The sequence below is a fragment of the Hippocampus guttulatus genome, chromosome 8 (genome assembly GCF_054856545.1).
Source record: "Hippocampus guttulatus isolate MCC_2025c chromosome 8, RoL_Hgut_1.0, whole genome shotgun sequence".
Classification (NCBI taxonomy): Eukaryota; Metazoa; Chordata; class Actinopteri; order Syngnathiformes; family Syngnathidae; genus Hippocampus; species Hippocampus guttulatus.
This window is the reverse complement of record NC_141268.1, coordinates 9143787-9160582: the sequence shown is the minus strand read 5'-3', so window position 1 is coordinate 9160582 and position 16796 is coordinate 9143787. Positions and strand designations below refer to the sequence as shown.

The 16796-nt window shown below is 43.6% G+C and overlaps 1 protein-coding gene across 2 annotated transcripts in view; it reads right to left on the bottom strand.

Annotated features, from left to right (window-relative positions):
* Positions 1 to 16796, bottom strand: part of tox2 (TOX high mobility group box family member 2) — a 112205-nt gene that overhangs the window by 44581 nt on the left and 50828 nt on the right. For both annotated transcript variants that reach the window (XM_086118568.1, XM_086118569.1), the window contains exon 3: positions 15328 to 15387. In XM_086118568.1, the coding sequence (XP_085974694.1) occupies positions 15328 to 15387 (60 nt within the window). The remainder of the gene's footprint in view (positions 1 to 15327; positions 15388 to 16796) is intronic.

Genomic DNA, 16796 nt, shown 5'->3' with positions numbered 1-16796 from the left:
GCAGGCTGACGAGAACAAGTGGAAACAAAAGCTAACAAGGAAGACAAAAGCACACAAGGAAACGAGACATAACATGAAACAAAGCTAACTATAATCCAAACAACAAAACAAAATCATGACAGGATAAAAATTGTCCCAATTATTGCCATGTGTGTTCACAGTTTAAGGTTCTTTTCCAGCCGATTCCATTGACCGAGGTGACGACACAAGCTCTGTCTTCAGGTTTGGGTTCCATGCACACAACAGGTTTTGCTCTTCACCTTACAATTAACAAAATAAAGTACCCTTCATTACTTCTCTTGGTAAAGGGGCAGATCTGCCATCACACTCGTGTGCACTTTTCTGCCTATTAAAAGGCTTCGCCACACTGCTGAATTACACTTCAAATCCCACTCACGCTTCCATTAGCTCTGATGCTACGCTACCAGCTTCCAAAGAGGCAACCGGACAAAGTCGGGCACTCTTTATCCCATCTATTTTCCCCTTTATTTACAAATGGTCTTGTTTATAGTGTTCCTAGAGTCCCACTTTACATGGAACACCGAGAGGCCCAGTCTACAACACCATCCATCTCTGTATGCTGTCAAGTCGGGTTTAATTAAAGCCAGAGCTGATCTTCTGCCACGCGATCATGTCAGAGGGACTACAAAGGCTGTCCTGGCAGCAGTACAGCAAAGGGTGACGAGCGCCAGGCGTCCGCTTACAGCTACTCTATACCTTCCTGGCTTTTCTGCTTCCCTTCTGGTGCCTGATCTCCACTTAATAGTGCTTTCTCTCCAACGCTGACCACAGGGCCTTGTGAAGACATGATGCGGCTGCGTGGCTAGAGTGGTTTCATAAGAGGGAGCATGTGAAGGCAATCATGATGCAATAATTAAAGGGAACAATCCAAGTATCGAGATGCCCACACGTTGCCCCTTTTGCTTACTCTGCAGAACGAGAGTTAGCTAGGCAATATTAAATCAAGGCTCGTGATCTTACGATGCAATGTCTTTATTTCAGGAGCAACTTTCTAATTTTGTGGAGCCTTTTTGTTTTGTTTTTTTGGTGGGGGGTAGGTTAATCCCAGTGACCTGAAGCAAGGGTTTTATTCAAAAATAAGAATATGACAATGTAACGAATGAACAACAGGTTTTCTTTTTTTCTTTTGAGTTTTATGTCGTAAAATTCCCATTGTTTATCACAGTATACGTGTTTAGCCACATTAGCTGGTTGTGGCGTAAGCAGCACCGAACTTGTCTCGACCGCCGACATCTCTTGTGGAGGTGACGTAAGCGTGTTGCAGCAACTTTAACATTTCAGGACAGTCCTCATGTTTATGTTTAGAAACATTTCAAAATCTGTGATGTTCAATTTTGCTATTCATTGTGTTTTAATGAGGTTCACAATGCAAATTTTGAACACACAAACTCCACTTATGTATCACACTTAAAACTCATTCACTCCCAAAGACGTTTGTAAACGTCTTTTCAGACTTGGTCCAGAATTGGCTGGTACGGAATGAGTTAAATGTATCCTTTGCCTAAAATTCTCATAGTCAAGTGACAACTGCTTTCTTGTGTCCCACATCTCCCACATTCTCAGATATTAAAGGATGAACATTTAGGATTGTGGAACCGACCAGTTTATGAACAGATCGAGGAGGAAAAATCCCTCTACGCACACCTCACACCACGCGATAATCACTCAGGATAATCTCTTCGCGACGTGATAATCTAATTTTTGCTGACTTTGATCAGAAGGAAGCGAATATACTCAAATTCGGCCCTATTTCTTTTACGTATGTGTCGTCTTAATTGGAGAATGTTTGGTTAATCACATATCTGATTGTTGGATTTGTACAGCACGCTTACGATCCCTGTGACAAAAAAAAAAAGCCCCTCTGATTTCACATATCCTCCACCACCAATGCTTTCTGTCTCTTATGTCTCCTTTCCATCTTCTGGGCGATATATCCTGTTCTCACCGCTCGATTCACTTGTCAGACAGGTCCTTGGGGTCACTGCCATCTGATGGAGCGTCAGGGCCGATTTGCGTCAGCTGCGTTTGCGCCATGTCATATTTCATTATGCGTCTGGCGAGTCAGGAGGGGTCGGCGTGATTTGATTGGATGACAGAAATGATATAATTTGTGTTTAACCTCAGGCGGTACGAGGGTCTGAGTGGCGTACTAATGCATGTTGCGAAAAGATGAGGGCGGGCCATCCCTCGCTTTGCCGGCAACTAATTTCAAGTGGCACGCAGCCGAGCTGAAGCCAAATCGGGGCGAGTGCCCAACATGTGCCGAGGTTACGAGAGAGGCTATATCAAATAATAAACACAAACTCCCATGTACTTCTACTGCTTTAGCATCCCGTCATCGTCGCTTCCTCTCTCTTTGATTCGTGAGTAGCAGGAACACAGACATTAATAATATCCATCCATTCATTCTACATATCAGTACACCCACTCTATACCCGGGTATCGGGACCATGCTGTAGTGCTAACAATATGGGCCAAACTTATCCCCAACGTGCATTCAGAGTTGTGAGGAGCTGGAGCCTATGCCACCTAACATTGGGTAAAAGGCAAACTACTGGACTGGTCGCAAGTCAATCACAGGGCACATGTCAAGACAGACACCCATTCACACAGTCACTAGGTGGGAACCAGCGAACACAAGTCAGATGACGGAACAGGTAGGTCGGTGACCTACATTCAGAATAAAATTGATAATAGGTCGAAATGAATCATGGCAGAAGGCAACACTGTCCTTATGAATACACGGGTTCGATTCCCCTGTCTGGACTAGAGATACAGAGATATCATCTGAAACCTAACACATCCGCTGCTGAGATCGTACTCAGTACTATATAGCCCACTGCTCCCAAGTGTCAACAATGCTATGTTAGGGTACATAAGTAACAGTTTACAATTGCTAGCCCAGGTGACTCCTGAGAATACTGGGGCGGTAGAGAGGAGGGGGCGGGGGGCACTCTTATTATACTGCAGCCCACAGGCGAATCGCTCAGAATAATTTCTGGACAGAGCCAATGATCAGGTCTTTACTTACTTTGATCAGATAGAGGGGAAAATGCTCTAACTTGGGCTTCACGATATACAACAGAATTTACCATTGGAATTTTATAACAAGTTTAACATTAACATTTGTCAGTCCAGACTGTCTTCCAAGCGGGGGTGGAGCGGGCCAAAAAAACTCTTGACACACCCCACTCCGATCTGTACCTCGCATAAGTGGCATTTTTTTTGTTTCATGCCACAATGACGGGCTCTGTCAGCCCTCAGTTCTCACCACACACAAGAACTTTTCATCATAAATATTGACCAGAGTTGCTATTTGAGGTGGTTGTTTCCGACTACTTTCCAAGCACATCAGGAATGGAAAATTTCTCTTTACATAACTCATAGCACAAAGACAAGAGACATTTGATCATCGGGCCTTTGCTGACTTTAATCGGAAAAATGCTCAAAGTCGGACCGATTATCAGTGTTCCCCGCGTTATACCTTTCGGCCCAACCGTTTCCGGCCCCTTCCTGGAGGAAAAAAATCCCTCCTGACACACAACACACCACAGGATAATCACGTCGGATAATCTTTTAGAGATTCATTACAATTAAGGCCTTTGACTGTTTTTCTGACAGATAAAGGATGAAAAATCCTTTATTAACATAACCAGTATGACAGGATAATCGCTCAGGATAAGACCTTTGATGAATTTGATTGGAAAGGGTGAAAAATGGGAAATTTGGCCTGAAGATGGGAACATATTCCAATTTTTAAACTGAACTGTGATGAAAACAAACCACAAGCCGTCTCTGTCGTGCAGAGTGACGGTTATGTTGAGGCTTCTGTGTGTATTTAGCGGGCAGGCAGAGGAAGGAAGTGGACGTTTCAAATGAGGAGCATAATCACAGTCGCTGCCTGACATGGCGCATTTAGGATTACATTGGCAGACATACAATTGTATTCCCCCTTTCCCTTTTATTCCTCTTCCATTTCTTTAACTTATTGGCGACTATCTGCTTCACACAGCAGGCGCTTAAACATACAATCCAAATAAAATAATAAAAATCACCGCGACTCACTTTTAAAGCGAATTCAGTGATGTGCTTTACTTCCTCCCACCTCCTAACTGGCTATTAGCATGCGCACAATGGCGCTACTGTGTGTGCATGACAAAACATATTATTGTTGCAAGAAAAAGTAAATGGAGGATACAAGAAAAAAAAAAGTACCAAAAAAAAAAAAGGCCCGCTGTGTGTAGACTGAGTGACTGGAACAATGTGGAGAATAACAAAGGGAGCGCTGATAGTGCAGTCACGCAGACAAACCGGCATTATTCGTGAGAATTGTTAGGATCCTGTCACCCACAAATAACTGTGCTTTAAACAAATGGAGGGGTATTAAATTCGCGGCCCGTTCCTGTGAACGTTATAGCCTTTGAAAGGCTTCTGTGCACATGCACATTTCATACAAATGCCTGAAAAACTTTCCCCCTCTTCTAGAATATGTTTAACTTGCAGTGTTTGGCTGGCTTGTTGGTGTCACTAAGTGCCCCCCCCCCCCATTCCCTCACCCTTTCGTGGCAGAGAGTCTATTGTATGAGAGTCCTGTGTATCAGAGTCTGGCAGAGCTGGTGCCAGCAGGATGCTAACATCTGTGCCCTTGTGTTCTTGGTTGTCATTGTTGGCCGCAAGGCTGGCGGCGAGCGGAGGGGACGGCTCGCCGGTGGTGTCAATGAACTCCCCTGTTTGCGTGTTTTGGCAGGCATGCGCACGAATGATCCCCGTCACTGAAGATGTAAAAATGCGCTTCTCGCTACAGTGAACTCTCGTCGTATGTCCGGCAACTTTTTCACTAGCTGATTTTTATTTATAAATCTATTCTTGGACTTCCGCCTAAATATTTGTGTTCACAAGTGCAGAATTATCAGCTGATATAGTCTGCGTTCTCACGACATCATACAAATGCAGGAGAGACAGAAGTGAACTGGGCAAAAAGGATTTTAAATTTTAGCCCAGTGTACCTGAGCGATGTGCATCAGAAATTACAATTAACATATCTTAAAAATACAAAATACAGTGAAACAACTACAACTGGATCTTGTGATGTTCTATCATATTTTAACAAAGTTGAGTGTGTGTTTAGTGTAGCAGGTTTGATTTTGCGTTGTTGTCTTGGTCGGGTCACACTTGGAAAAAGAGCTTTTAAATCTAAATGAGTCTTTTACCCGGTTAAGTATAAGCAATACTGACATTGATATTGACTGTTTCCGAATGAAATGCAGTACGTGCAACTTCAAAAGCTCAAAAATTCTCATCGTGAACAAATCATTACCTGTAATTTGGTAGGTAATGGCCGAGCAATTGAGAAAACAAAGCTAATAGCACAAATGATCATTTTAGCCTACAAACTTTTCAATTGCTGTAGTTTAAATTTGTGAAGTGTCAGGCCAAAAGAAGATATTACAGGTAGGTACAGTATATCAGTTCCAAGGGAGTCAGTACAGCAGCCATAATTTACGTTTCAATAATCGATAAAAAAAAAAAGAAATCCTTCCTTTGTGGTGACAATTCAGACATGGCTGCCATCAGTGGGAGACTAGCTAAGTACTGTAATTGACTTTTCTCTTGATTGGAGGGCAGCCCTGTGGCCCAGTGGTCAGCACATCAACCTCCCAGTGCAGAGGTACCGGGTTCGATTCTGCCTCCGGTCTTTCTGTGTGGAGTTTGTTTGTTCCCACCAGACCTCGTGGGTTTTCTCCGGGTACTCCGGTTTCCTCCCACATTCCAACAACATGCATGGCAGGCTGATTGAACACTCTAGTCTAAATTGTCCCTAGGTGTGAGTGCGAGAGTGAATGGTTGTTCGTCTGTGTGTGCCCTGCGATTGGCTGGCAACCGGTTCAGGGTGTCCCCTGCCTACTGCCCAAAGACAGCTGGGATAGGCTCCAGCACACCCCGCGACCCTTGTGACGATAAAGAGGATTAGAAAACTATGAACGTTGGTCATTTATTGGGGGGGAGGGTGTCAGTTACTTAGCCCAATACACCAACAATATCAGCTCATCTTACAAAACAAGAGCTTCAGAACATTTTCCCCAGCAAACACTTGCTCGATCCTACAAAACAAATCAAACATATGTGAATTTGCAAACCAGCGGGGTACATGACATATTATTGCACATTTCAAATGACACTCCCAGTTCAACACAGCTTCATATTCTTCAGTCTTTAGGGTTTCCTTCCCTTACTTGTAAAATCAATTTAATGTGTTTTCACCTTTAGAATTTCCCAGCAATTTCTGATTTAGAAGATAAGGCACAATTATTCGTTGCTTTTTTGCCCTCGCAATGTTATTTCAGGTCTCCCCTCCCCCGCATGTGTCTCATCTTCCCACCATATGTTTCTGATGAGCCATTGTCGAACATGATCCCTGAACTCTTTTATGTCCAACCTTTAACAAATCTATCACATTTGTGCCTCCATGTTCTGAATTAAAGTCCCATTCCAACCTTTCCAGTCGGGATGAGTAATACTCTTGTTGGCAGCCGCCCAGAATCCCCCCAAAAAACAAAAACCTGTGGACGTCTGGATACGTCCATGTGCTGCAATTGGTCCAGCTTCAGCCGTGTGTGACTGACAGGAAGTGAAGTGATTGGGGCAGGGGGTGGGGGTGGTATCTTTGGATCGGTGCGCTGATTAAAGCGTTTGCGTTTTGTAAACTCCCGCCATTCGGCGCCCTGCGCCAGCGTCCGGGCCCTGCTGTTCTGAATTACAGCTCTGCCACGTTAGGTTGATTTACAGCTTCCTCCTGCTGTTTAGATTGGAAGGGCGGGGGATCTGGAGTGCTTGCCCCCATCTCTTTTTCATTGATTCCTCACCCCAATTCCTCCCTTCACCTGACTCACCGCATCTGCACATTGATCTTTTACCTCCCCATCCACTGGTTTTCATTTTTCCTCCTCCCCACCACCAATTGTGTCCCCTTTCTATCCCGCTTTTGCTCAAACGTGCGCCTGACTTGACGCGGTCTCTCCACAGCATTTCCCACCAACCGCACCTCCCCTCCCCCCTTGCCTTTCCTCTGCACCCCCCCCCCCCCCTCAAATACATCTTTTGTGAAAATGAAAACAACCAGCAGCCTGCCAAAATATTTCTATAGCCCGCGTGCTGACAATGCAGGGACAGGGAGACAAAGCAAAAAGATGCGCAGGCATATTTGTGGCGGCAGCAGAGAGATGGAAAGCGCTCTCTCTTTCTCTCTCTCACTCTCATTTTTTGCTTTCTCTCCATGGCCTTGGTGCAGTCATTTACAAGCCAGCTTTCAATGCATCATGTCCATGTAAAAGCTCTCTTAAAAATATATATACACTGGTCCTACATGGCACCATACATGGACGTATATTTGTGTAAGGACCTCTTCTCTAACCCTCCACTCAGCAACCCTGGTGATGAGATGAAACTAATGGTGACCTTAATGTGTCTGTGTAGGGCCTTGCATCCTCTTGGCCAATGTGTGAACAGAGACCGTACTCAAATCGCAAGGCAATGTTCGACATGTTAGACCAGGGGTGTCAAACTCATTTTTGTCGCGGGCCACATTTTAGTGATGGTTTCCCTTGGAGGGCCGTTATGAATTTGGGGAAACCATATCAATGTTTAATCCCCTCCACATATCACAGACACAGCGCACAACAAATTAATGAACTTGACATGCTTCGTTTGATTTCACGGGCCACATAAAATGATGTGGCGGGCCAGATCTGGCCCCAGGGCCTTGACTTTGACACCTGTGCGTTAGATCGACACTTTGTGCTTGTTAAATTCATCCATCTATCTAGTCTCCATGTTGCTTGTCGACACAGGGGTTGAGGCTGAGCTCAGCAGAGTTGATTTTTGGTGAGAGAAGCTGAGAAAAAAAATTAATAAAAATAAACAACCCGGAGTACTCCAGAGTCCATGTCGACAAACAACCATTCACAGGCACCCTTAGAGGCGAGTAAGAGTCTTCAATTAACCTAATATGAACACTTTTCAGCATGCCAACGCCCCACAGGAGGTCCTGAGCTGAAACTTCAAAACAGGGCCTGTTCAATGTAAGGCAGGTGTTTTCGCCACTTGCCCACTACGCTGCCGCCTATTAAATCACGCTTAATTATTAAACCTCTGGTGCAGAACACCTCACATTGTGGTGACACATGTTCTGATGAGTTTTTCTCCTCGCCATCAATAGTTTATGCCATCAATCCTATTTCGATTGAACGGGCTGAGTAGCGGAAAAGATGTGTTTTTAATTTCACATTGGATGGGTGGACAGACACAATCCTACATTATTTGTATACAAACAATGAAAAAGTCAATGTTCCAAAATCTGTCTCCTTTAAGTACAGTGGACCCGAGCATATTCACGGTTCAACATTTGTGAATCGATTTCGGCTAATTTGCGATTTTCTGTCGTGTAATTACTTTTTATCTTCATGTCAATATATTATCTACAGTGTGTATGACATTCATTTTATTGTAGTGCCTCTTTGGTTGAGACAAATAACGATCATCGTCAGCCGTAAACATGTACTGTACATTGCGGAGGTTAGCTGTGAGCCGTTTACGGTATGGTACTTTTGAATGTGTGTCTGAAGAAGTTTTTAAAGAGAAACAGCATTCAAGTGTTTCGGGATCATCATTTGCAGTGTATTAATGGAGTGTCAGTCAGTTATTAGTGGAAATTTGCTATTCGCAGTTGCACCCCGGTCATCCACTGTACGCTGTGACTAAAAGGGCGCAATAAATTGCATAGGATCAAAATGATTTATTTCCGGGTCTTTTAATATACATGAAAGCATCACTGTGAGTTGCCACATCTGCTTACTGTGGCAGTAATTAAAGACAAACCAGCGCAAACGAGCCACTAAAACATAAATGTAATCATTCACAACCAGATGTTTCTTTTTTGTACCTGTGTTATACTTGGAGGGCAACGCATTAACTTAAAAGTGAAAGAAATATGCAAATGCAGTCCTTTCAACTCGGCAATCCATAATGTTCCAGCTTTGATGCCGCGAGACGGATGGTAACTCCGAATTCGTGAGGCTGGCTGGCTGTACTAAACATGCCACATGTAGTGCATGCTAAATCCACATGCAGCAATTTTTTTTATTTGGGGGGGGGGGGGGGGCTGAAGAGATGCTCCAGCGGCAGCCAATCAATAAAACCTTGTTACCCTAATTGCACGATCATAATCTCCAATTCCTACTTCAGCTGAATATCCAAACAGTCACTCCATTAGCGGAATTATTCCCCCGTGCAGTTCATCCGACTCACTCAGCCTCCTCCCTTCCATTTGCTCATTTCCACCCCCCCAGCCCCATCGCACCCCTGATGACATATTCCTCTCAAACGGCGGTCTTGTTAAACGGATTCATAAGTCAGGGAGGAAGACATCAAAGCAAACAATTGTCAAGGTAAAGTGCAGATGAAGTTTCTTTTCCAGTTCGCCCGCCATGCCAGGAGAACGCAACCATTGAATGCGCCTGCTGTTCTGCTCACTATCAGCGAGTGAAATCCCACTTCAGTTGAAGGTCTCGCAAGGAGGGGGAAGAGAAAAAGGCACTCCAAATTCATTGCGCAGATTAAACCGTCAACAATGAAGTTTTTATATTTGAGGGGTTGGGGATGGTATTTTCCTGCTTGTCTGGACACAATGAGTCATCACAGCGGAAGACAACGGATGGGATCCATAAATCTGTGTCACTTGAATTTGAGGAAATCCCCTACGCAGAATACACAGAATAACCCAATGCCTGTCCTTCCATAGGCGAGGGTTAGGTGGATTGGATTTCAGTTGTGTGACTGACCAACAAGCTACAGGTATACTCCATAGACACTTTTTTTTTTTAATGGCGCTTGTCCTCGTTCGGTTTGAGAGTAACTGGCCTTAAACTCCAGCTGATATGTGGCTTATTGTATAAATAAATAAATATATGAAGATTATATGGGCGGCCCGGCGGTCCAGTGGTTAGCGCGTCGACCTCACAGTGCAGATGTGCAGAATTCGATTCTGACTTCGGCCTCCCTGTTTTGACTTTGCGTGTTCTGGGATTTCTCTGGGTACTCCGGTTTCCTCCCACATTCCAAAAACATGCATGGCAGGTTAATGGGACACTCTAAATCAGGGGTGTCCAAAGGCGGTCCTCAGGGGCCGTTGTCCTGCCTGTTTTCCAGCTTTCCCAGGAGCAACACACCTAATCACAAATAATCAGGATTGTTCTAATGCTGCTTCAGAGCTGGCTGATCAGCTGATCATCTGAACGTCACCGACCTGCCACATCAAATAAATAAAAACATTCTGCCCACACATCCATTCGAAGTACAGTAAATTGTAAATAGACGAAACCAGTGAACAACAAAAGAAGGGCGTGGCCAGATTCGCGCAGTGGGGTGCAGCTTTGAACATCCTGTGCGAAAGCGCGTATTCACATTCACACTTTCTACACAGTGTGCGCACCGAGCTGCTGACCCAAATGCATTTCAATGCAATGAGGTGTGATGGAGAAAGAGAGGAACTAGTGAGAAAAAGGAGCAAATGAGGGAGAGTCAAAGAACTAGAAGAAAAGAAAGCAGTGAATACAGAAGAGCGAGCTTGAGGCGCTATGATTTTGTTTTTTGTTGTTGCTGCTTTTTTTTTTTTTTTTAAGAATACAGTTGCTGTGTTTTTCGCAGGAGTTAAATGAATTTATAGAAATATCCCCAACGCTTGTCTCATTTCTCAGAATGCTAACTTTCATAGCATGGACATGGTTTTACAAACACGTACATACATTTAAAAAAATAATATGTTTGCAATTGAGCTAAGAAGAAAATGAGAACAGGCAATAAAAAGCTAAAGGGGGCATACTATGGAAAATTGTTTTTCTTTTAATAGCTGGTAACAAGTAGTTGGATCTCTGGTGTGCCCTCCCACACATTGAGTGTGAAATTGCACAGTAAAGTCAATCTTTTGGGAGTTGCCTATTTCCAAAAATGTTTGTGTGAGAAAGTCGTTCTGAATTTGCCATTGTGTAACATAATAGTGCAGCTAATCTACATCATACTTCCCCTGCATCGAGTTTTCCCACCCTTGAATTGGTAGCTCGGCTGGGTGAAGAGCAGCAATTTTAAACACGGAGCTACTGCAAAAACAGAACTCATACTCAGCACACACACACACACACACACACACACACACACACACACACACACACATACACAGCATGGTGAAATAAACAATGTGGGACCATATAATCATTGGGTCTGTGGACACCAAGAGCTATACAACACAGTCAGCTTCCGATAGTGGGAGCAGGCTTGGAGAATGGGGTGTGAGGATGCTGGCATACCTGGTGAGCGCATTGACCGGTTTACAGCTATTGAACTGTGAATCAAGACAGCGTTTATCGGCCAATGTCGCACTACCACCAACTACCAGCTTGACCAGCGATGTTCAAACTTTTTTTTTCCTGCCGGAGGGGAAGTAGAAGTCCCTCCTCTTTTCTGCTTGTAGCAATACTTGTGTAGCTCCTCCTCAAACAAAAGCACACGAGACGCACATGGTGATGCGATATTTTGTGTTTCATCTGAAGCTAGGATAACATTTCAAAGCCAAAAGCTAAGCAGTCTTCAGATACAGTTAAGCGCCGCATACTTGATTGTTTGGTTCAGCAGTGGCTTGACACAAAGAGGGTCAGGCAAGTTGCTCTAAATCTTGATCTCTGTGGTATTGGGACAAAAGAATGTCACAGACATTCTACAGAGACGGAGAACTCTTTTAAACTTTGCAAGTAATCATTGCACATACTAATTGACAAGCGGTAGCTGGTGGTTTGATGATGAAGTGCAGCCACAGTGAAAATACACTCGACACTTTTATTTTCCTTTTGGTGGCTCGTGGGCACTTCAGACTCAAGGATCAAGTAGCTTTGCCCCATGTTATGTAACAAAAGCCGTGAGCAGCGTGATTCTCAAAACATTCTCATTTGGGAAGAAGTGGGTGAAAAGTGCACCGTACTTCTTGATCCCTGGGGTATTTTGGCAAAAGAATCTTTGACACACTCTTTCGCAAAGTGTGGGGGATAGGGAACGGACCCTATAATGGGGATAGCAAAAATCCCCAAATCCAAAAAAAGGTTTTTAATGACTTACAGATGCCACAAGATGGTGGCAGAAACTGGTATTCTGTTTGGACTGATGTATTTACTGTGGTCTGTCACAACACATGCAAAGAATAAGCGTCAAACATATGCATCTAGATGTACAGTTCATAATTATGAACCCATGTTCCATGAACAACTGTAATCAATAGTTCTAATCTTCAACACACACACATGCACACACAAACAACCACCTTCAGATGAGGTTCATCAATGGTATCAGCTAGCATATTAGCCTAAATAGCATGGAAGCCTGAATTGACTTGACATCATACATGGGCAAACAAATACGCGCACTAGCAAATGGGTTACACGTCAGGGATTGTTCGCAATTTGCCCCTCAGAGGGCCCTCACCGACTGGAGCTGTCAGCTGGAAGGAGAAGGCTAAAACTTGGAGAAACAGCAAACAGAGCAAGGCACGTGTCAAATATGAGGTCATTGAGAGTAAACAGAGAATAACACGCAGCAAAGCAAAGTCATCGGTTTCACGCCATTTGACTCGCTCGGCGAACCCATCCCCCCCCACCTTTCTGCACCTGTCAATCACGTGTGCCACATTTGCAAGGCTTTTATCTGTTCGCCGGTAAGCCGGCAAAAACGCAGAGTGCACATCAGCACATCTTGTAATCACTCAGTGGCAAGTGCTGTAAGAAGCTGAATTCCAAATGGATAATAAAAGCTGTGGATCTAAAGAGTTCCTTGACAGCCCGGGGAATGTGTCAGATAACGTTAAAAATCACTCTCTGACATTCGTCTATTTATTACCAGAGATCTCCAAATTGACTCTATAAATCATACGGAAAGAAAACAAAAAATAAAGCCGCACCATCAACTCTCTTGTCTCATTCCGGGCTCTGAGCCACGCTTTTAATAAAGCAGTGCATTAAGAAATTAATCACCCGAAAAAAGGCAGTACGGTAAATTCAACAGAAATGTAAAACCAGTGTAGGCCGTGAGTCGGTTGGGGTAATTACAATTGACAGAGACAAATTCCCAACTCCCCCGTGGATGTCAGATGGGCTTATTTCCCAAACTCCGACAAATCTTCCTGTCCAAACACAACCATATGCTCACCCAGTTGTTCGGGACCAGCTGTGCTGCTGCACAGATTCTAGCCAGGCAGGGTTGCCATGCACATAAACCCTCCTCCATCGCTCCCTCCTCCCTCCATTTTAACTGCCATTGCAATAAGGCCCGAATCACTCAAAAGCGAAGCCGTGCTTCATGATGACTAAACCATTCAAATGAAGTGAATGTGAAAGTCAGAGTTAGCTCCACGGTTGCCGGTCGTATTTTGTATTTTTGTCCATTAAAATGACTGCTGTTTGAAATTCTGGAAATAAAAATAATAAAACAAATGAAAAGAAAAAAACTGCAAGATTAAGTACAAGTGACACAACGTAAATGCTGTTTCTTCGGATAGTGGCCATGGCTATACATTGACCAAACTAAAGAAAGTTGTAAAGGATTAGTCGCAGGAGTGAGGCATATATTACTAGACTATTAACCAGGAGTCACCAATATGGTGCTCACTGGCGCCACTTAGCCCCCAAAGACCAAAGCAGAAGCCTTTTACAGCAACACATGTGGGCAGACAATATAACAACATTCACAGGTATATATTCTTTATCCTCTGCGAAAACAACAACAACAAAAAAACGAATATTACTGCAGTGATAATTTTACAGTTTGAGCCCTGCAAGTCCCAGGGACTTGCTGATCAGAAAAGTATGAGTTCCATTATGCATTTAGAAAGTCCCAAATTTCGTATTCTGGAATGGTCTACGTATTCAATTGTATATGATAATAACACAAACAACAACAATATACATTATTAATAGGTTTATTTCTTATAAACAAATGCTGCAAAAATTTGAATAATTCAGGAATACAAGATTTGCTGAGAGATAGGTTCTTATTTCATCATTTGAGTTCATATCTTATTTCAGTCTTTCGCAACACTTGTTCGCAACACAACTTGGCAATCGTCTGCTTTCCACGAGGTGAAGGCCAATCTAGCCAATCTCGTTTTGCGAGAACGGGAATCTCGTCACGCGAGATTACTTAACGCGAGATTAAAACAATGGCGGCCATTGTCAAACTGTGATCGTTGCTGGAAAAAAAGATTTACCGTAGTTTTTTTGGACTGAGAAATTTCCTTGCGTCCCAAAAACGCACATTATTTGGAACTGTGCGTCTGGCGGGAAAAATTATGCGTCTTGGACGCGGGACGCAGAGGTAACGAGATGGCTGTTACTACAGTTTACCCAGTCAGTATGTTCACATTGCAAGATGTGATGCCCAATTCAGATTTTTTGTTTCATCCAAAATGATTCATCAAAAATGAATGTGACTTCTCATGTGAAGGCAACACGTTGTCGCATGAGGGGCACCAAGAAATGATGTCGTGTGGCACAGTGTTTATGGAAGTTAATATGTTCCCACGTGCAGGGGCTCATCTTCATTTCATAGCGCCAGAGTAGTGAGGCGCGAGGAGGTGCAAATATTTTGTAGAAATGAAGCAACACTCCTCGATCTCTTCATTTTATGGAATTGTCAAGTAAATATGGCGTCACATGTAATAAATTAACTGTCTGCGTGGATGAATTACAATTGTCACCTCATATGTCAACTTTACGCTTCATGTTCATGTTTCAAGTAGAATTAAATCAAAGGAAAATGACAACACTGTTACTCAAAACAAGATCACGGACGATTGTCAGGAGTCTCCGTCTCAAGGACTCCCCCGCCCCGTGTGGCGCGCATATTGGAATTTGATGATGTATAGGTCGGATGTGTACACATGAGGGTTCAGATTGCAGATGTATCCCATACATATCCGATTTATATCCATATAAAAAAGAAGCCCGGGTCGGATTTGGGAAAAAAAATTGAATTGTATTGTTTGCGCTGATTTATAAAAAAAAATGCTGCAGCAAAAACATACTGACGCGGCAAAGACTCTCCGTAACTTCCACTAACAACCCAGACTAAACGTAGCGATCCCCTGACATGCAAATACCTGAGTCTCTGTGTCGAGATGTATCACCTCAACTTTCTATCTTTCACTCATCACATGCCACTGTGCTCAAAGTCATACCCGACGACGAGATGTCGACAAGACGCGCTGGAACTCACCTGGCCGGGCGGGAGGAACTCATGGCTGTTTTCATTCATGTACATGTTGTCACCATCAAACTACAAAGAGAGGAGGAAACAATTAGACAAGCGGGATGCTGAGGCATCCCAACGGGGAGCGGCAAACAGCTCCCCAGTCAGTCGGCGGAGAAACGGTAGCGACACAGCAGCCTAATGACGACAAGTCGTTGGCTTACGGACCTCAGCGCTCTGGTGCGTGGCAGTAATTACAGTTCATTAGAGACACGCGTAATTAGGCCTTGTCAAAGCTTGTGTAACTCACACTTTTCCCCTCAGCGTGCCTAAAGCTTCCAACTGTGTGTGTGTGTGTGTGTGTGTGTGTGTGTGTGTGTGTGTGCGCGTTCGCACGCGCCCGTGTGAGTGCACTACTTACAAAGTGACAAAGACATAACAGAATGATAAGCTGTCAAATAGCGTTTCACTCCTCTAGCAGTGTTTTATCACTTCAGGTTCATTTCATAACAGAGGATTTGAAGTTACTTTTGAGAACACACAAAAAAAATAAAATAAAAAAAACATTTTTCACATAACGTTTCTAGAGGAAGAGAATGACTGCCCATTCTTACATTTTGCTGATTATTTTGTTCAACAAAAAATATAATTTTATTCTTTGGATTTTTCTTGAGTCTGAAAAAGATCACACACAAAAACATACCCCCGAACAATGAAATTGTTTATTGTTGTCATGTTTCGGTTTGTGACCAACAGGTGGCACTGTGGGGCTTTACCCTGCAGCTGCACACTTGTTGGTCGTTAGATAATTAGCGGCTTTAAAAGGACTCCCTGCCCGAACACTTAGTGTCGGGTCATTGTTGCTGTTTGCTTGCAACTGTCATCTTTGTTTCTGTCATGGTTCTGTTCCTGTTAGTTTTTTGCCACAGTCATGGTTTTGTTTTGCTACTTTGGATTAGTTTTGGTTGTTAGCACTTTGTTTGTTTTGGATTCAGTTTTCTCTGTTTTATTAAATATAGTTCGTCAAGTTCACCCTGCTCCTCCCTCCTGCCTGCTTTTTGGGGTCCACCACCACCTCGCAACGTGACAATTGTAATACAGATTAATTTGTTATAAAACACATGGGAAGAGGTCCTTGAATAAAATAATCGCATATTAAATGGCAATCCCGAGGGAAATAAATCCTGAGAAGTGGTTTTCTTCACACATCTGGTTCGCTAAACCGACTGATCAGTTACAGCACCACCTTTTGCGTCAACATACCTCGACAGCTTTAAGACAAGGATTTTTTAATTCATTAATTTTTTTCCAGAAATGCTTCCGCAAGTGTTCATGGTTAAGTCAAACGCAACATGTTCAGCGATATAACAGTAGCAGCTGTATTTCATCTCGGCCCCTACAGGCCTTCGCAGGCGGTGTGCTTTGTTTCCTTGTAAGCTGCGGCTGCCAAAAAGTGTGACACAGACACACGGACGGACATGTGGTCCAATGTCTGC